General features: G+C 39.9%; 1 protein-coding gene across 3 annotated transcripts; it reads left to right on the top strand.

Moving 5' to 3' along the window:
* Positions 1 to 1,387: 1,387 nt before the first annotated feature.
* LOC124862960 (protein Hook homolog 2-like) lies at positions 1,388 to 20,179 on the top strand. 3 transcript variants are annotated; one of them, XM_047357169.1, is made up of 23 exons: positions 1,388 to 1,577; positions 3,594 to 3,676; positions 4,277 to 4,349; positions 4,440 to 4,490; positions 5,927 to 6,059; positions 6,330 to 6,397; positions 6,723 to 6,788; positions 7,234 to 7,314; positions 8,455 to 8,621; positions 8,833 to 8,973; positions 10,986 to 11,187; positions 11,320 to 11,430; positions 13,395 to 13,482; positions 13,656 to 13,722; positions 13,984 to 14,121; positions 16,587 to 16,674; positions 17,037 to 17,042; positions 17,193 to 17,227; positions 17,315 to 17,397; positions 17,503 to 17,606; positions 18,256 to 18,357; positions 18,442 to 18,503; positions 18,616 to 20,179. In XM_047357169.1, the coding sequence occupies exons 1-23, from the start codon at positions 1,533 to 1,535 to the stop codon at positions 18,722 to 18,724; spliced, it is 2,103 nt and encodes a 700-aa protein (XP_047213125.1). In that variant the 5' UTR covers positions 1,388 to 1,532; the 3' UTR covers positions 18,725 to 20,179. The 3 variants fall into 3 exon arrangements, with proteins under 3 accessions (XP_047213125.1, XP_047213124.1, XP_047213127.1); XM_047357168.1 differs by having other exon boundaries at positions 18,442 to 18,513; XM_047357171.1 differs by lacking the exon at positions 17,037 to 17,042 and having other exon boundaries at positions 18,442 to 18,513.
* Positions 20,180 to 20,344: the final 165 nt, after the last annotated feature.

Raw genomic sequence — 20,344 nt, 5'->3', positions numbered from 1 at the left:
TTTGTCTGTCTGTCTGTTTATATGTAAAATATCTCAGAAATGTATGAAAAGATTTGGATGAAATCTTCAGACAAGCTGTATATTAGACAAGAAACAGATAATTAGATATTGGTAGTTATGTGGAGCATCGTTAGGATTTTGTTTTTGATGCCAGACCATGGTGCAATAACTTGGAATTCCCAAATAGTTTGTCATCCTGTCAGCAACTGACATGCAGTGGCCAGAACTCATCTCATTGTCATCAAAAAGCTGACAATGACCCATATTGCCATGGCGGAGGTCTGCACTCAAACCAATCTTTTATAATTGTTACATCTCTAAATCTATGCAGTGCTTTCAAAAGTATTCATACCCTATGAGCTTCTTCGCTTGCAGTCATGTTACAGCCATACACATCAAATCTTTCTGTTGGGATTTTCTATGGTAGATCAACACAAAGTATAAGAAAATCTGAAAAGTGCAGTGTACATTTGTATTGAACCCCTCTGAGTTAATACGTTGTAGAACCACCTTTATCTGCAATAACTACTGCAAGTCTTTGGGGGTATGTCGCTACCAGCTTTGCACATCTAGCAACTGAACATTTAGCAAAATCTTCATTGCCAATTAGCTCAAGCTCACTCATAATGAATGGGGGATATCTGCAACCATCACTTCACAAGTCTTCCTACAGATTCTAAATTGGATTTAAGAATGGACTTTGACTGGACTTTAATACATGTATTGTAGCTCTGGTGTTATGTTTAGCGCCGTCACGGTAAAAGGTGAACATCTTCCCCAATTTCGAGTCTTAAAAGGTTTTAATCCTAGAACACCCTGTCAGTGTTGTCCAGCTTCTATGCCCCTGCTGAAGAAAAGCATCCCCACAGCATGATACTTCCACCAACTTGTTTCACAGTGGGGTGGGATGGTGTGTGGATTTATCCACCACATAGTGTTTTGGCTTAGCAAACTTGACTTTCATCTTAACTCTTCCATAAAAATAAAAAAATGAAAGATCCTAATTAAATACATTAAAGTTTATGATTTTAACGTGACAAATTGTGGAAAATTGGGTGTGAATGCATTTTTTAAGGCACAGTAAAACAGAAAAAGCTTCCTGAAAGCTCGTATTGTTATTTTGTATTGTTTTTATTTGATCTGTTGATATTTCAATTTGACAGATTAACCCTGTTATCACTAATATTAAGATAAGAAATCATAAACCAAGCTTCCTCTCGGTTAAATAAACAGGTAAAATATCATAGATGATTAAATCAGCGCATTAAAACCCGATTAAACTGACGCTATTATTCTCAAATTACCATTATTTTCTGTGTCCAGACACGCTGACCCGTTACCATGGGAACTGTCCTCATACGGAAGCTCGCGTGGATCACAAAAGGGGAGGGGGAGGGGGAGGCAACGCGAAACAGACAGGAGCAGCGCTCAGAGGCCATTGCCTGACGTGGAAGGTGTCAGGACGGAGAAACAAACTCCTGAGCAAAGCAACCGGCGAAGGTTCCGTCTGTCGCTTCACGGAACTCGGCAGAATGAGTCTGGATAAAGCAAATTTGTGCGACTCGCTGTTAACCTGGGTAAGTCTGGACTTAACGAGGTTTCCAAGCGAGGCTAACCTCCCTGGGCTAACAGGTGACAGCAGGTGTTCGTCAAATTAACGTAAATAAAGTCCGAGGTTTTGAACGCGACATATTCAGAACATTTTGTTTTACCGCCCGTGTTAGCATACAAGCAGTAAGTAGCTCTGGAGACTGTGCTATTTGTTCTTTAGTCAAGCTAACAAGCTGTCAACAAATGGGGAATTTTGGTCTAGGAGTTCTGCTCCTCAAACTGACTGCGGTGTCTGCAAAGTTAGCTACGAAATAAACAAACCCAAACAGCTTACCCCAAACTTCCAACGTGTCAGCTTTCCTTTAAAGCTTAGAGGAAATCCACCTGTTTGGCATTTCTCCAGAGAGTAAAGTGACACACTGAGCGCAAGTTAGTATTAATAGCAAGTTAGGTCTGTAGTCCCTCCTAAATTCAATTCAATTCAAAAATACTTAATTAATCCCAAAGGGAAGTTAAATGTTGTTGTAGCTCATATTATGAAGGTTTCCTCAAAGAGCCGTTGTAGATGCTGATGGCTGTGGGCAGGAAGGATCTCCTGTAGCGCTCCGTCTTACAGCAGATCTGAAGAAGCCTCTGACTGAAGACACTCTGTTGTTGTAGGACAGTCTGATGAAGAGGATGATCAGGGTTCTCCATAATGTTCTTCATTTTATGAAGAATCCTTCTTTTTTTTTTTTTCTAAAGTGTTTAAAAGCAATTTAAGATGGTTGGAAAGAAAGTCTGAGTCACTTACATTAGAAACTGCTGTTTGGTCTGAGGCTCTAAAGTTAAAAAAGACAATTTTATATTAACCCGCTTAAAAGAGTGGAGAGAATCACAAAATGCATTTTATTTACTCCCATTTAAAGTGGATTGGTTATCAATATTTTTAAAATAGTTGAATGTAAACAAAAATAATCTCATATAAAGATTATGGACACAACAGTTTGTAAGGCTAACATTCACACATTTTGTTTAAAAGGTAGGTTCTCAAACACCAGCAGACATTTTGGTTGGAGGTTCAAAAGTATGATCAAGGATTCCTTTGTCAGATCAGACGTTTGACATTCGGCAATGGTAACAAAGTACTTCCTAAAAGTATTCATACCCTTTGAATCTTTTTACATTCTTAACAAATTATACACCGCCACAAACTTCAGTGTGTACTTTTGGGATTTCATGTGATTGACAAATACAACACAGTGCATGACTGTGAAGTGGAAGGTGAGGGATACATGGTTTTAAAAATCTTCCTACAAATTACCTTCAATAGTCATTCATTTAGTAAATGAAGTCATCTGTGTGTAATTTCTCCCAACTTATGAAAGTCACAGTTTAAAACAATACTATGGAAAGTGTGTTCTGGTTAGATGAGACCAAAATTAAACTTTTTGGTCAACAATCAAAATAATTTGTGGCAGGAAATTAACACAACACCCCTGAATACATTATCCTCTCTGTGAAACATGATGGTGGCAGTGTCATGCTGTAGGAAAGCTTTTCTTCAACATGGATAGCAATACTGGTAAGAGTTGGTGGGAAGATATATGGGAGTAAATCAAGGACCATCCTGAAGGAAAAGCTGTTAGAGGTTTCAGAAGACATGTAACTGGGGGTTAGGTTCACCTTCCAGTAGGATAGCAACACTACATTTACAGCCAGAGCTACAGGGGAAGGACCTAGGCCCATTCAGTAAATTAAAGTATTATTGAAAAGTTCATTTATTTCAATAACTCATTCACTAAGTGAAACATTATATACATTAAATACACATAGACTGATCTTTTCAAGCCTTTATTTCTTTTAATTAGGATGATTTTCTTCTCTCAGTGAAGATTAGGTGGTTTCTGGCTTAATGTCTTTTATTTTTGATTCAAAACTGCTACTGTTTTTTTTTTTTTCTTAAACCCACCTATTTAACTTGAGCAGTTGTCTGTGTGGTTAAGTCAATGTTGTTAAAAGCTACTCTCTTACATTCTAACATTTAATGTTTTCATTCTCAGTTGCAGACATTTCAGGTTCCATCATGTGATGGCAAGCATGATCTAACGAGTGGAGTGGCCATTGCTCACGTACTCCACAGAATGTAAGCATGTCTACATGGTGTCATCATGTCGTTCTGATTAGTGCACAAGAAGGGCTTGAATTAAATGGTTTTTAAAAAATGATTTGCAGTTCTGGTAGATCCTCTCGTCATCAAACGTTAGGCTTTTAATGAGTCATTTGAACGGTTCTTTTTCAGGATGGAAAGATCGTACAGCCTAAAATTGATGTGCTTTAAAAACACATGGATGGAAGTGTCAACGTCACGCTTAAAGTGTGTTACACTGCTAGTGGTACTGGTTCAGGTGGTCCAACAGGACAATGATCTCAAACACACCATGAAACCTGTTTTGAAATGGATAAAGCAGGCCAACATTAAGTTTTTGGAATGTATGATTTTTGAATGTAAGATCTAAGCTTCAACTTTTCCAGAATCTTTATTATCTATGTAAACATTAGCCTGGATTCTGAATGCATTTCTTATTATTTCCATGTCATGTGAGCTTTAATGAGCAACTTGATTCAAATCTCATTGTGTCTATAAGAACCAAGGCAGAATACTGTGTTACTATTGTTGCTTCCTGTGTGTTATGATGTCCAGAGATATATTGTGACTTCAGCCCTCCTATGTTCTCATTAACAGAGATGCCTCTTGGTTTAATGAGACGTGGCTTGGCAGGATCAAGGAGGAGAGCGAGGCCAACTGGCGCCTTAAGGTAATTTGTGAAGCAGCAGAATGTCCTTAGTTTTTATTGTCTTTTGACGAAAATTAAATCAGTATGCTAACTCCTGTTTTGTTGTTCTAGGTCAGCAACTTGAAAAAGGTTCTTAAGAGCATGCTGGAGTATTACCATGATGTAAGAGGCTTTCGGCTGTTTTATCAGTGCATCTCAATGAGTTAGAATATCATAGAAAGTTTATTTATTTCAGTAATTCCATTCAAAACATGAAGCTTGTAACTATGTAGATACATTACCTACATATTGATAAATTGAAATGTGTACTGTACATTATATGCAGTTAAACGTTGGTCAGGGCCCCTGTGGCTCAGTAGGAAGAGTAGTCGTCTTGCAATCAGAAGGTTGTGGGTTCGATTCCAGCTTCCTCCTGCCATATGTCGATGTGCCCCCTCAAGTTGCCTACTGATCTGCGTATCGGTGTATGAATGTCTGAGCGTTAGTGAAAGCGGTTGGTGAATGTGGCTCTAGTGTAAAGTGCTTTGAGTGGTCTGTAAGACTGGAAAAGTGTTTTATAAGTTCTGTCCATTTACCATTTTGCATGAATTAAGGCATCAGTGCAGCGTAGCATGGAGGCGACCAACCTGTGGTTCTGCTGAGGTGTTCAGGAAGCTCGGGTTGCTTAAATACCGGCCTTCAGGTTGTATTCATTGTTGGATTTGGGGTCTTTCATCTTCTTTTGTGCAATAACTAAAAAATTCTCCATAACGTTTAGGAAAATTTGCTGACCAGTCAAGCACAGTGATACCATAGGTCAGGGGTGTCAAACTCCAGTCCTCGGGGGCCAGTGTCCTGCAACCTTTCTATGTGTCTAACACACCTGATTCAAAGAACTGAATTACCTCCTCATACCACATCCAACAGGATTAACTGTGGACGCAAGAGGAAGCTGTCTGAAAGGGATGTTCGGGTGCTAACCCGGATTGTATCCAAAAAACATAAAACCACGGCTGCCCAAATCACGACTTCACACAAGGAATGCAAGAGTTGTAGCTGATGTCCAGAATATGTTTGTAAATGGTGGCTCTTGAAGAATGGACTCCAGTCACAGTTGACTCATTGTGAACTTTCCCCAAAACGTTTGATTCACAATCTTTTCAAGACTGTAGTTATCCCTGTTTTATTAACACCTTTTTTTCTTCCCCTCAACTTTCCGTGAATATGCTTGGATTCAGCACTCTGTTAACCATTAGTGCAGTTAGCAGGGACATTTTGTGCCTTATACTCCTTTTTAGAGGGTGTCTGTGACTGTTTATTGGACAATTGTCATCTCTGTGGTCTTCCCCAGAATTGTGTTTTCCATGACATGACCATAATATCTGTATATTTTGAAAACATTTTTTATTTGTCTAAGGTAATATTCAAGTTTCCAAATAAATGAATAAAGGGTTTTCATTAGCTATAAGCCATGTTTTCAATTTGAATTACTGCAGAAAACGTACTTTTTGACAATGTTCTAAATCTTTGAGCTGCACCCATGCTTCTCTACTACCTCTAGTTCTCCGTTTGGCTCATGGCTGACATTTAATGTCTTGTCTTCCTGTGCTGTAAATCAGGTGCTTGGTCAGCAGGTGTCCGATGAGCATTTACCAGATGTAAACCTCATCGGCGAGATGGGAGATGTGACTGAGCTGGGCAAGCTGCTCCAGCTGGTTTTGGGTTGTGCTGTCAGTTGTGAAAAGAAACAAGGTAAGGGGGGGAGAAGATCTCCGCCTGTGAAAAAATGATGTACAAGATGATTTCAAAATTTAAACACACAAACAACAGTGAGAGGTAAAGTACTGACGACTGTTTCACAGAGTAATCTTTAATGACTAAAAACTTGTGTTGAACCATTTGCTTAATGAAAGGATGCTCTGATGATAGAACCAGAACTGGTTTCATTTTAGGAAGGAGTGTCTGAGTTCATCTGTATTTGGCTGCACATTAACAGCTTTTGTTGTTGCCTCCCAAACGTAGAGCAAATCCAGCAGATTATGACACTTGAGGAATCTGTCCAGCATGTTGTGATGACAGCCATTCAGGAGGTGAGTGAGCATCCCGACTTATCCGCTCTGTTCTCTTTTTTTGTACTAATCCAGCTGTTACTCATGGGTGCATTTCATTATGAAAGAAGTACGGATAAACATTAGACTGAAATAATTCCCTAAATCCTGTGCTGTGCTGTTCTAAGAATAGATGTGTTTTAAGGGCCAAGGCAGGAATTGATTTAAAAATAAATAAAAATACTGAGCTTAGGAAGATTGTCTTCAAATAAAAGATATTAATAAATCTGAACAAAACTGCTCCTGCCAATGTGATTGTTGTCAGTTTTTCTATAACTTGAGCCTGTTTTTGGCTGCTTTGTTTTAGCTTTTAGCAAAGGAGCCTTCATCTGAACCAGGATGTCCAGAGACTTATGGGGACTTTGACTTCCAGGTAAAACTCACAAAGTTGTGCATACGTTAATTGTGCGGTAGAATGAAAAGGAAATGTCTCTGCATTTCTATTCAGCCTACTTTACTTTGATACCCCTAAATAAAATCAAGTGCAGTTAGTTGCCTTCAGAAGCCATGCAATTAGTGAATGAGCTAAAGGTTCAGTCTCTACTTGAGAATTACTCCAACAGAGTTGATGCTGTAATTGCAGCAAAAGGTGGTTCTACAAAGTATTAACTCAAAGGGCCTGAATATAAATGTACGTGACCTTTTCAGATCCTTTATCAAAATGTTAAAAGTCATGTATTATTTTTCCTTCCACTTCACGTTTCTTTGTGTTGGACCATCTCGTACAATTCTGTGGTTGTAATGTGACAAACTGTGGAAAGGTTATGTGCCTGTATGTCCTCTGACTTGTATGACATGTCTTCTATTACCTCTTCCAGTCCAGGAAGTATTATTTTCTAAGCGAGGAAGCAGGTGAGAAGGAGGACCTGACCCAGCGCTGTAGAGACCTTGAACGTCAGGTTAGTTGGCTAAATGGAGTTCAGGTGCTATTTAACCAGCATTACCTGCACTGTTAAAGTTACAGTTGTAAAGCGTTGAGTTTTGATCAGTTTTACAGAGCGATTCGCTTCATTGGTATACAGTTTCCAGCCAGAGATCTAGATTATCAGAACCTCCAAAGAAGAATACTTTAATGCAGCTTTGTTCTGCGTTGCTGAAATTGTGTTTTTAAAGTGATATCTCGCAACTTTTGTGCTTTGGCCGCTATTGATTAGCCTGCAGGACATTGTCTTTTGTATTCTCTTGGCTTAGTTGTGCACCAATGGCTGAGAAAGTACTAAGTTATTTCTTTTTTTTTCCCTTGAACATACTTTCTTGTCAATAGTTGCATAACATCTAGATGAAACTGACACATTGCCTTGGGATGGATCAGTAGCCAACAATAATTTGTACTGCTCTCAGCCCACCTGTTTGTTTACTTGCTCAGCCCACACATTGGGAATTAGTCACTGGTGTTGTTTTAGGAACTATTTACTGTTACTGGCCCAGCGCTACACCATGCAATCTGTCCTTAAAGTTCAGCACAGGCTTTTGATATTTTCAGCCTGGTAATGTGTCCTGTAGAAAAGTTTAATTTAACTTCTTTGATAGGTCTAATGCAAAATGGCCTAATTGTAATCTAGGGTTATTTCCAGCAAAAAAAAGGGACCGATCCCAGTATACACAGTTTGGTTGTCTGTTGTATCCAGTCTTAGCATGTGGAAACCTTGAGGGAAGGTTTCTCTGCCTGGGAACATTGCACATCAGCTGACCGAATAGCATTGACGACAGAGCATGTGAAGTGACAGCAAAGCTTGTGTATAAAGTCCTCTTTGCACTTAGCGTGGTGAGTTTGCTGCTGTGTATCTTATGTGTTTTCTCTGGATTCAGCTGCCTGCACTAATTGAACAATGTAATCTTTACATGTATGTACTTGGTAATGTTTTGCTATTAATTTTAGTTCAGGATTTTTGGGGTCTTTACTGTTGTGTATTTGCTTCCATTTCACTGCTGCAGATTATTTCTTAGCTACATGATCTTGTCAAAACACCACATATTCTGCTAAATCTTTCCATCTTTATTTGCAGTGTGTCGTATAAAGTTTCTCTCTATTCTGTCAGCTGTCACTGGGTGTGGAGGAGAGGTTATCCTTGCAGGCAGAGATCACCTCCCTGAGACAGAAGCTTAGCCGCAGTGACTCTCTGGACGCCTCAACCACTGCCATCACTGGCAAGAAGCTGCTGCTGCTCCAGAGTCAGATGGAGCAGCTGCAGGAGGAGAATTACAGGTACAAGAGTTTGACGTGCTGTAGAAGTTGACTAACAGTTAAAGTTAAAGTGAGCCCTTACTGGAAAAAACAAAAAAGTAATTGCAATTATTATAACTTTTATTCTTTCGTGTATATGTTTGACATTAGAATTGGGTATCTTGAGTCATCTTGGTTGGTTGTGTTTCTCACAATGACTCGACTAAGCCACATTAACCACTGCGTGTCTCAGGCTGGAGAACAGCAGAGATGACTTGCGTGTGCGTGCAGAGATGCTGGAGCGTGAGGTGGCCGACCTGCAGCTGAGGAACGAACAACTGACGAGTCTGGCGCATGAAGCCCAGGCGCTCAAAGATGAGATGGACATCCTCAGGTGAGAGCAGCTCTCCACCTTAAGAATGAATGCTGATCAGCACAACTTTATGTGCATGTTTTTGGATAATGAATTGTAGGGACCTCTTTTTCCTGAAAGAATCTGATAAGTTCTGAGTGAAGCTGCAGAAACGAACACTCGGTGGGCATAGAGTCACATGGACTCTGAGGGTTCGTGCTCTGCAGCTTGTTTTATGCAGTTCATTGATCATTTTAAAATTGCCCAACCTACAGAGGTTAGTAGTACCCTTCAAAAGTACTCACACCCCTACAACTTTTTTACATTTTGTCACTTTCCAAAGACAAATGTATTTTATTAAACAGATTGACTCAAAGTAGTGTTGAGAAGGAAAATTAAACATGGTTTAAATTTTTTTTTTTTTTTACAAATAAAGGTCAGACAAATATAGCCTCCATTTCTATTCAACAGCCCTGAGTCAGTAGAATCAAAGCATCTACAAACAATAGTTTCCAAGTCTTGTCACAGATTCATAATAAGTTCTGGTTTGGGTTTTGACTAGGCCATTCTAACTCATAAATATGTTGGGATCTAAACTATTTCACTGTAGCTCTGGCTGGATGTTTAGCATAATTGTCCTCCCAGAACGTTAATCTCCACCCAAGTCTCAGGTCTTTTGCAGCCTCTGACAGGTTGTTCTCTAGCATTGCTCTGTATTTAGACACATCCATCTTCAGCATGATGCTGCCACCATCATGTGTCACCATGGAGATGATGATTTCAGGATGACGTACATGTTATCGATAAATTTTGCGATGCTATTTGTTGATAAATTCACATTTTGTGTCTTATCTGGACAGATAGACTCCACCCAATAGGTTGAAATTAAATGGCAGTGGTGTCCAAAGTCAGTTTTAAGAGCCGGTGTGGTGCACGTTTTTCCTGGCTCCAACACCCGACTTAAATACATTTGTAATTAGCCTGTTCCTGGGAAACTGTTAGAGCGCTAACAGCTAGAACATGCAGGACATTGGCTGTTGTTGACTGGAGTCTGACACCCCTGCATTATTGGCATGTGAAGCATGTGATCATAAGAATTGGAATATAATACCAAACCAATATGGCTGCACAATATTAGGAAACAAACATGCGATATGCATGCAGTGGCGAATGTTGCAATGGCTAAATGCCTTGCAATAAATTTACAAATACTATCTGCTTTTCAGCTTATTACAAACATAGACTCTAGATAGTGAGTCTATGTTTGGAATAGTCTGTCCTGCTGTTGAAATTCATTATTTCTGTCTAAACAGCAAGATTTTATTTAAAGGTACATCTGCTGTTCTGCAATAAATCTTAGTTGTGACTTTACCATAACATTGTAATGCCCTACTAAAACATTTTTCTGCAAATATATTACCGGCATAGGCCGCCTGAACGCATGCTACATATTTAATTAGCTCATACTTATTTCAGTATAACCAGTTTTCTACAGTATTGATATTGTGTTCAGTGATAGTGGGATATATTATGCAATCCTACATGGCTTCATGCTAATTGCAAACTGATGACTTATGTCATCAACACCCACAACTTATAGTTGTCCCTGAAGGCAATCAGTACTGGATTCTATTTAGATGTGTCAGAACAAAGGATTATTAGTACAAATCAGGCCACCGTTTTCAGATTTCTATTTGTAAAACGTTTTGAACCTATGTGTCCCAGAACACCCAGTACCTGATATGAAGGTTTGAGGTTTTAATTTGACAAAATGCGATAAGGTTCAAGGGGTATGAATACTTTTACAAGACTCTGAATATAAAAGTTCAATTTCTTGCATTCAATTACTGGTAAACGTACAGTAGAGGAAAAATGAGATCAAAACCCAAAGATGACTAGGGTTTTTTTCTGTTTAGACATTAATAGTTTTTTAAAAGATGGTAAATTATTAGAACACCTATTTGGCACCTCTAATTTACAGCATTATTTACTTTCATGGGGTAAGTTTATGGTTAACCTAAAACCATATCACTCTCTGCTTCCCTCCCCTGCAGGCACTCGTCTGACCGGGTGAACCAGCTTGAAGCGCTGGTGGACACCTATAAGAGGAAGCTGGAGGATCTGGGGGATCTGCGCAGACAGGTGCGCCTCCTGGAGGAGCGCAACACCGTGTACATGCAGCGCACCTGCGAGCTGGAGGAGGAGCTGCGGAGGGCCAACGCCATCCGCAGTCAGCTGGACACCTACAAGAGACAGGCAAGCTGCGTGCTTGTTTATCTGTTTGCCATCTGAGTGATGATAAACTGAGTCTGGCTGCTGCATGTGTTTGGAAAGATTTGCTGCCTTCTTGGAGCGCTCTTGCAGACTGTGTCTGTTTCTGATTTTCAGGCTCATGAGCTTCACACCAAGCACACAGCAGAGGCCATGAAGGCTGAGAAGTGGCAGTTTGAGTACAAAAATCTTAATGACAAGTATGATGCACTGCTGAAGGAGAAAGAGGTGAGTTATTGGTCCTTGTTGGAGAATTTAAACACGCTGTATAGATCAGCAGTTCTCTGCTGCAGAAACTTGTCAGACAGATCTTATACTGCAGACTCGTATCTGAAGATTTCTAACAGGGATTTTCCAGGGTTATTTGTTGGGGTAATATAGAGACTGCTATGATATTGGTATATTATATGCTAAAATATAAAAACTGATAATCAGTCCAGAATTACAGGGAATAGATACCTTGACTGTCTAATCATATGAAAATATTTATATAAAATAGAAGATGGTTAAACAGTGGAGTAAAACTTCTGCATCCAAACATGGAGCTGTGGTCTCTCCCCCTGCAGAGCCATCTGCGTAAAACTATGAAAAATAAACAATATTAAAGAGTTCATACTCCAGTTAGGTTTACATGAAGACACAGTCTTAGGGAAATGTGTATTTTTTTTATGTAAAAAAAATGTACAGTGTTCTGATCATCAGCACTGCATTAAAACATTTGTCTTAGAGAACTGTGGTAAAATAGTTAATTATTGACAACAATAACTGAAAAATGTCACAAATTTCCAGCAGAAAGTATTCAGTTTTATTTTCTAGTACTTGTGGTTATTCACCACATACTGACTAAACGCTTTATATTCACTTTCACAATCCCAGAGTGCCAGGCTGATATCAGGCAGCAGTTAGTGGGGAAGTCCCAGTCCAACCGCCTGGTTAGCTTAGCAGCCAGACCAGCCTGTAAGTGGAGCTACGCTGCTCCGAAAACTACTAAAAAATATTTCAAAGTAGGCTACTATTGATTAAACTGACTGCCCACATGAAGTTTTGAGGTCTACTTTCTCACTTAAAAATATCTTAAAACTACTTTTTGTGACAAATTAATGGTATAAAAACGATTAATTTATATAGTAACCTCTGCCATTACTGAAGATGCTGGTGGCAAGCCTCGATGCACACAGCTCTGCCCCTTTAACAAGTCTCGGGGAAAGCTGAAAAGACCATCTCCAGAGTAAGACCATTTACCTGGGAAAGTGAAATTACCCGGGTAAATTTGTATCGAAATGCCACCTGGCCTTTCGGAACCCTGCAGCTTTGTACAGGCAATAGGGTGACCAGATGTCCCGATTTGTGCGGGACTGTGTCGCATTTTTCACTCCTGTCCCGGTGTCCCTGAAACAGAAACAATGTCCCGCATTTGGCTTGGTCAAATTCTGATGAGTCAAAAAATTATTCCGCTGGAGCCTTTCTGAAATATAAAGAAAGTAGAGCTGTGGTCATCAGCTGTCAATAAAAATACACAGCGGCGTCCCACGTCATGACTAACCTGCACGCCACGATGATAGTAAAATAAAACAGAAGAAGAAAAGGATTTTCTAGTATATAGTAGGCTATACAGAATATAATGGAAAAGAAAATGCATCTACAACAAAGATTGAGAAACAGCTCATAACTGGGTGAGGCCAGTGAAAGTTGATCTCTGAGGGATTTTTATGACGTTTGCTAAAGTGAGTTTTCAATTTCACACGGAGGCGAGCACAATGTGGAGCAACACTGTAAAAGTGAGTCGCACAAGAAACGCACAGCTGAAAAAGCCGCCTGCTGATCTATAGACTCACTTTAACTCAAACCCAGAGATGACTGCCAGACAGACAAGGTAACAGCAGCCAACATTACCAGTGTTAAACTTTAACTTTAAGCTTGTAAAGTTTTCTTCAAACTTGTGCTAATTCATTGTTTTGTACTAACAGGCAAAGCAGAGATTGATGAATGTAATGTGAGATCTTTGTTAAATAAAAATTTATGACGTCATCATAGTGTTGGTAATGTGTCCCACAACGTTCCTCATTCGGTTTTTGATATCTGGTCACCCTAACAGGCAATGGAAAAGGGGCTTACAACAGGACCCCTAGTTTACCCGATCAGAACTTGAAGTATTCTGGAAAACATGTTTTGAAAATGCTCTGTTTCTGTAGCGTCTGATTTCAGAAAGGGACTCGCTTCGGGAAGCAAACGATGAACTCAGGTGTGCACAGGTCCAGCAGGGGTATCTGAGTGGAACAGGTGAGTTGTGGAAGCAAATGAGGCCCAAGTAACATGGGAAAGTAATTCAAAACAGGCCTAGCTGTATGTTTTATTTTATATTAATTGGTTGGTAACAGATTGAAACATGATTGAGTTTTGTAAAGCTAGTTAATGTCTTGCTTACGCTGCTGTATATTTGTTTCCCTCTGTAGGAGACTTGTCTGACAGTGATGTCACAGTGGGAAACCTTGCTGCAGAGATCATGCCTACTGAGCTAAAGTACGACCATTTATTAAGCTCTATGTGTAGACTTGTGTATGCATTTCATTGGTGTCCTCATCAGTAGCCCTCTAAAGTTTATTTTTGGATGTTGAATGTTCAGCTGGCCAGTGACACGGTAACACATGGCACGTTTGGCCTGGGTGTTGTCAGATAAGAGCCGCCTCGGTCAATTTTAGCAGAGCTCCACCATTCCCTGATCTATTTTCCATTCCTCCCCTTATTCTGCCTTTTCTTTTCAGCTTCTTCTTTCTTTGACAGGGAAACTGTTGTACGTCTGCAGAGTGAAAACAAGATGCTGTGTGCTCAGGAGGAGAACTACAGACAAAAACTTGTCGAGGTCCAAGCTGAGCTAGAAGAGGCCCAGCGCAGCAAGAATAGCCTGGAAACTCAGAACAGGTAGGAGTTTGTGCATGAATACATTATATAGTCCAAGTTTTTCAGCAGTGTTGGATAAGCATTCCCCTCTGGGGCCACCATATTGTGCGTTCCTGGACATTAAACTGTTGATTTGGCTGAGGGAAGGAGTGATATCTGCCTAAATGTCAACTCACCCTCTGGACTGTGTGTTGAGTGGAGCTGTGTGGGCTGGGCCTGAGGACAGGCAGTAGAAAGCCAGATTGTGCCTTCAGTGTGTGTTTATGTGCAATGGTGTGTGTGTGTTTACATGCCTGTGGGCATGTGGACATGTGGGTGGACTGTTTGTGCATGTGTCCAATGCAACACCAGGCTGAGGGTGTGGGAAGCATCCTCGGCAACAGTAACAGGATGAGAGGAGTGGAGTGAGCATGCTCAGTAGAGCAGAGCGTTGAATGTCCAGGCGGCACACTCGCTGGAATGGACGACAGGTGCTTACAGCAGATGCACAAAGTTCCTCTTAAAACATCTTCAACCCACAGTGGAGTCGCTAAATAATTTAAAAGGAGATATTTTATACACCTTGTTCTAGAGTGGAGAAAATGTCCTGAGGCCTTAGTGAAATATGTGAACTGCTCCGAACTGTAAAGGACTGCAATGCCAAAGCATCCTAAAATAGCTTGTTTTATTTTGTCTACAGCTGATTTTAGGATGTTTATTCAAGAAACTGTTTGGGAGAAAACAGTTTTAATCTCAAAAACTTACTTTTTACTTGGAATGTTGTAATTGACTTTGAAATCCGTCTGTATCATTGGAAGGAATTCAAATGTTTGTCTTGTACAGTGCCTGGAGATGACATTTGGTTTGAATCTGTGCCATTTCAATAAACTGAATTCAATTAAATACTTTTTTTTTTTACCTTGCTCACGTAATTTATGCATCTCGCATAAAAACGTTAAGAGAAATAAAAAGAAGAGTTAGGAAAGTTAACACCCTCATAGTCTCATCATAATTTCTGATACAATAGGCGAATACAATAACTACGTTCTAGCTATAATGGTTTGATCAATTAGATCTGAGTTATTGTCAAATAATTTCATGCAAGGCTTTTAAACTCTGGGCAAGGTGGAAGGATTCTGCTGCAGAACATCTGTAGGTAATTGTGAAGTAAAAAGAAAAATAGAAATCCCATTTTTAAGGTACAAGGTAAGAATTCAGCATGATTAGTAGTTAAATCTGGGGAGAAGAAATCAATGAGGAGGCAGGATTTCTTGTAGATTACACTGAGATACTGCTGTTGGCAAACACTGATTTATGTTTAAGAATACAGTTAAGCCCAAAATGTAACATACCTCTGACATACCTCCCTCTACAGGGAGTAAAGATTAGGGTGATGAACAGAGGTCTTCCAACCTCAAGATTTGGATCTTATCACCAAAGAAACTGTTAAAGTACAAGTGGAAGGGCATAAAAATATACATACCATTTTTTTTTAATAAATGTAAATGAAAACGGTTTTTATTTTCAGAATTGTTCCTGCCAGGGGTATGAATATTTTTGGGCTTTACTGTATTATATTAAGGAGCATTTTTATATATTTTCTTTCTTTGCCTTCCTGCTGTGAGCGGTAATTTTTCATTTACATTAGTATTACAGTGTGTGTGAAAGGGAAGTTGCACTAAAACTGGGTTTTACTTTTTTAAAACATACACAAAATAATTAGCTATTATTTTAAGCTGTTAACAAGTCTAAAATGTCAACTCTAACTGTGCAAATTGCTGCTATAAGAAGCCAGCATACCTGAGCAGCAGTCTGTGTGTTTCTGCCAGAATGTTAATTCTTAATTTAGCTCTGAGGTTTCCACAAGGCTGATAATGTTTCCAAATGTTGCATGTTCCATAGCACAAAGATTCAAAACTCAAAAAAACAGCATCTTTCCTGCATTTTTTTTTTTTAGCCTTCCAGTTAGCAACTTTAGGTCTTGTTCTCAGTCAGTCAACATGTCTGAACATGCAGCGAACAGTTTCCTTTTTAGGAGCTTCTTACTCCTCTGTGCTTCCTCTGACTCCATTTTTAAACCTCACACATCTTACTTGGAGTGCTCTTCCTTCTGGAACAACTTCCACAGTGAAGGGTGTTGTCACCATGACGGGGCGCTGCTTTGTTATGGTTCATTTTATCTGTAAAAGATCCGATTTTTGAGTTTCCAACCACCTCGTTATCGGTCAGGGCCAATCTAGCTGAAGGGTATCTGACCAGCAGATTTTTCAATGTTTCCACTAGTAATATCAGTCAGTCAACAAATAAATAATTTCCAACCTCACGGAACTTCAAACAAAATGAAACTGTTAAAGAGTTGGTAGTCACCTCAGACTTCCAAACAGATGCTTTCAAAAAACATCCACATTCAATTTGATCTTATTAAATGGATGATCCAACTCTTTATATCTCTCTCCACTTGCATTCCAACCCTCTCCTCTCATCCCCTCCCTGTTGTTCCTCCCAAGGTTGAACCAGCAGCAGATCTCGGAGCTGCGTTCTCAGGTGGAAGAGCTCCAGAAAGCGCTCCAACAGCAGGATAGCAAGGCTGAGGATGTGAGTAGAATAATCTGCTCTCTTGGACTTTTTTTTACAGTTACTCAGCATATTTTCCACAAACAAGCTGATAGCTTGCTGAGACTTTCTGCCGTGTGCAATTGCTAGTTTCTACTGTCTAATCTAAAAGCTGAATATAAGGTGGATCCTGAGTAAAAAACATCTGCATGCCACACTGTGTGTACCAAGAGATTATCTGTAAAGATCACTTGTGCTTTGACGACTGCAGTGTTCGCTGTCCTTTTGATACATGTTGTGTGGGACTTTAACCCATGTTTGCTGTGGTGATTCAGCGCTAACGCCTGCCTCTCTCTGTTTGTCTCTCTCCACTTGCCCCCCTATCCTACAACTGCCAAAATCAGGCCATTGTAAGTACGGCCCATCCTCTGTCCAAACGGCCCATGATTTCACTGTGCAACAGCTTGACTTAACTACTTATACTGTATAAGCTTCACAGCGAGCGCTTCTTAAGCTGATAACTGTTTTCTTTTTCTTTCTGTTTTTTTATTTAAATGAAGTCATCCTTATTGAAGAAAAAGCTGGAGGAGCATTTGTAAGTCTTCCCCTGCTGCTGCTTGGTGTCTATTAATAAGTGAGGAATGAATCTATTGGGGCTTGACACATTTGAAACCTGTTTCAGGGAGAAACTCAACGAAGCTCACTCAGACCTCCGAAAGAAACGAGAGGTCATAGATGACCTGGAGCCTAAAGCTGACAGCAACAGTAAAGCATTTACAAAGATCCGTTTAAATTCTCTCTGCTTATTTGTCCACGTGTTGGAGTCCTGGACTCGCCTTCTAAGCATGCATGTCTTTTTCTTCGTCTCAGTGGCCAAGAAGATAGATGAACTCCAGGAGATCCTCCGGAAGAAGGATGAGGACATGAAGCAGATGGAGCAGCGATACAAAAGCTACATGGAGAAAGCCAGAACGGTCAGTCCTCATCAAGGGAATACATTCTTTTCATCAAGAGGCACCAACGTTGCTTTTTAAAGGAGTCTTCTGTCATTTCCTAATGCTTAATTCTCCTGTAAGAAATTTAAAAAGAAATCAGGAAGAAAAACAGATTTCTCAAAAAATAAAATATAGTGGAGGCATGTTGACCTGAATAATGATGGAGCCAAATAGACGAAAACAGGAGAACTTGAAATTAAGGTAGAGGTTATCCTTCAAGCAGGAGACCGACCTTAAACATACAGCCAGAGCTAAAAGGGGGCAGTTTAGGTCAAAGAATATTCATGTGTTAGAATGGCCCAGTCAAAGTCCAGAGCTAAATCCAAAATCTGTGGCAGGATTTGAAAACTGATGTCAACAGATACTGTCCTAACAATCTGACTGACCTTGAGCTATTCTGTAAAGAAAAACATTCAGTGCGTAGGTGGACAAAGCATATCATAAATAAGCAAGACTTATTTTGAATAAAGCTGAGTGCAAAAGAACAGGGTTCTACTAAGTACTGACTCGGATCTGAACACACATTTTATTTGTTACAACATTTTGAAAATTAAAATCCCAAATGTAAGTCTTTCAGGAGTGCAGAGAGGAGTCATTGGAACCTCTAGCAAGTCTTTACTGTGTGCAGGTGATCAAAACTCTGGATCCCAAGCAGCCAGCTCCGACTCCTGACATCCAGTCTTTGAAGAATCAGCTGACAGAAAAGGAAAGAAAAATCCAGCATCTGGAGGTAATCTAGCAACTCAGAGCCTTACGAGATATGTCTGGTTATTAAAGTCTCACTAAAACCAGTCAATCTGTTCCCTTTGCATAGCATGATTATGAAAAGAGCAGAACCAGACAGAACCAGGAGGAGAAACTCATTATTACAGCGTGGTATAACATGGTCAGTATGTGGAAACGTGTACCAAATAAAACATGTTTTCACTTCTTGTCCAGCTTTTGTTGTTTAACCCTGTCTCTGATTCTTCCTGATCTTCCACCGCAGGGCATGGCTTTGCATCAGCAAGTGTCAGGGGAGCGACTGGGGTCTCCCAACGAAGCCAAGTCTTTCCTCGCCCAGCAGAGACAGTCCACCAACGCCAGGCGGGGCCTGATACGCCACCAACCAAGATGAGGCATCCACTCTGGACGGTACTCTGATATGAAGCAAAGGGGAAAGATGAGATTGTCTTTGAACTCTCTGCACCTCAACTTGATGCCTTCACTGGACTGCTGCACATGTTCTCCACTCACATGCTGCTGCCGCCCCCTGCTGGCTTAAAATCACATAAAATGTTAATTTTCTCTGAGGAGCCTCAGCTGAGTTGGTACTACTGAATGGACCAGATGTGCATAAAGCAGGCTTTGTCACCTTTTCAGGTGATTTGTTTCTTCTGTAGCCTCCACAACTCAGTTTTTTTTTATCTTTTTTTTATTTAATATTAGAGTAAACACAGAATCAGTTTAATGTGATGGAGAAGGGTGTTTGTAGGGAATTACATTCACTACTAAAAAAGGCATAAAGTAGCAAAGTAGATCGCTATCGCTACACTTTCTGTCCAATTCTCTCCTATCTTTGAGGTTGTATTTGTTTAATATGTTAACAATGGAAGGAACCTATAGAAGAGACAGTTATCAGGATGTGATTGGGATATATTTTGTTTTTTTCTGAAATGTGTTACTCTTAGTAGAACTCTATAGAGGTTTTATCAAATACACTGGAGCACTTTTTTTCTTAGAAAGCTGGATCTGTTTTTGTGCCTTGTAAAATACTGCCTTCATGGAACAGGCTGATGATGGAGATGATGCATGTATCGATCAACCTCTTCTTCTTTTTTTTTATCTCTAATTTATGTGTCAGAGTTTCCATTTATGTTGGTATGATTTAGTTTTTTTCTCAATAGTGCATTATTTTTGTTGCGTTTTTCATTGAAGGTTGAGACAGGGTACCTGGTTGTATGTATCTCCTAAATGCACTCAATGCTTTGATCATGTCAATCCTTGTTTAACACCAGACAAGAGGCAGGATTGATGAACACTACTGATTGTGAGTCGATTTAGGGATGTTTTCTGCTGCTAGGCCTCTTTTACTCTTGAACTAAACTGAACTGGAAGGAAACGTGCGCGTTTTGACATAAAGCTGGAATCTTTGCTGTTTTCTGACAGGAAGTGAGTGGCAGATAAAAGCCACACATAAGAGCCTGCAACACAGACCACACTGATCAAACACTAAATCTGCCTTTTCTTTACCCTTTTTTGATCTAATCATTTTTGCTCCTCCCATATGAGAACTGCAGCACTTGTAACTTGACCCTGTAAATGTTTTGTACCGTTATGTACGCAGGCCACAATCCTTTTGTTGTGCACATTATTCTACTATGGGTTCATTATTGTAACAGTTATAGGGTGACGTTGGAGCGCGGCACGTTTGCATGGTGTGAAGGGGTTATCTTTTAGCTTGTATTTGTCATACTGTGGTCTGGTTGGTAACATAGTGGGTCTGAGGCAGGTTAAAGAGCTGTAGTCCTTTTTTACTGTTGCACCAGAAATAAACTGGATCGGAAGCTGAAGATCACATCTGTATGGTTTTTTTTTACATTGACTCTTTTAGGTTTATCTCGAACATTCTGTACATTTTAAGGTATCTAGTCTGTAAGAGAACATTGGTGAACAAATGCCATCATGAAGTCCAGGGAACACAGATCAGGTGGTGGGAGTATCATGCTGCGGGGATG

The sequence above is a fragment of the Girardinichthys multiradiatus genome, chromosome X, assembly GCF_021462225.1.
Source record: "Girardinichthys multiradiatus isolate DD_20200921_A chromosome X, DD_fGirMul_XY1, whole genome shotgun sequence".
Taxonomy (NCBI): Eukaryota; Metazoa; Chordata; class Actinopteri; order Cyprinodontiformes; family Goodeidae; genus Girardinichthys; species Girardinichthys multiradiatus.
This window is presented reverse-complemented; position numbering and strand designations above follow the sequence as displayed.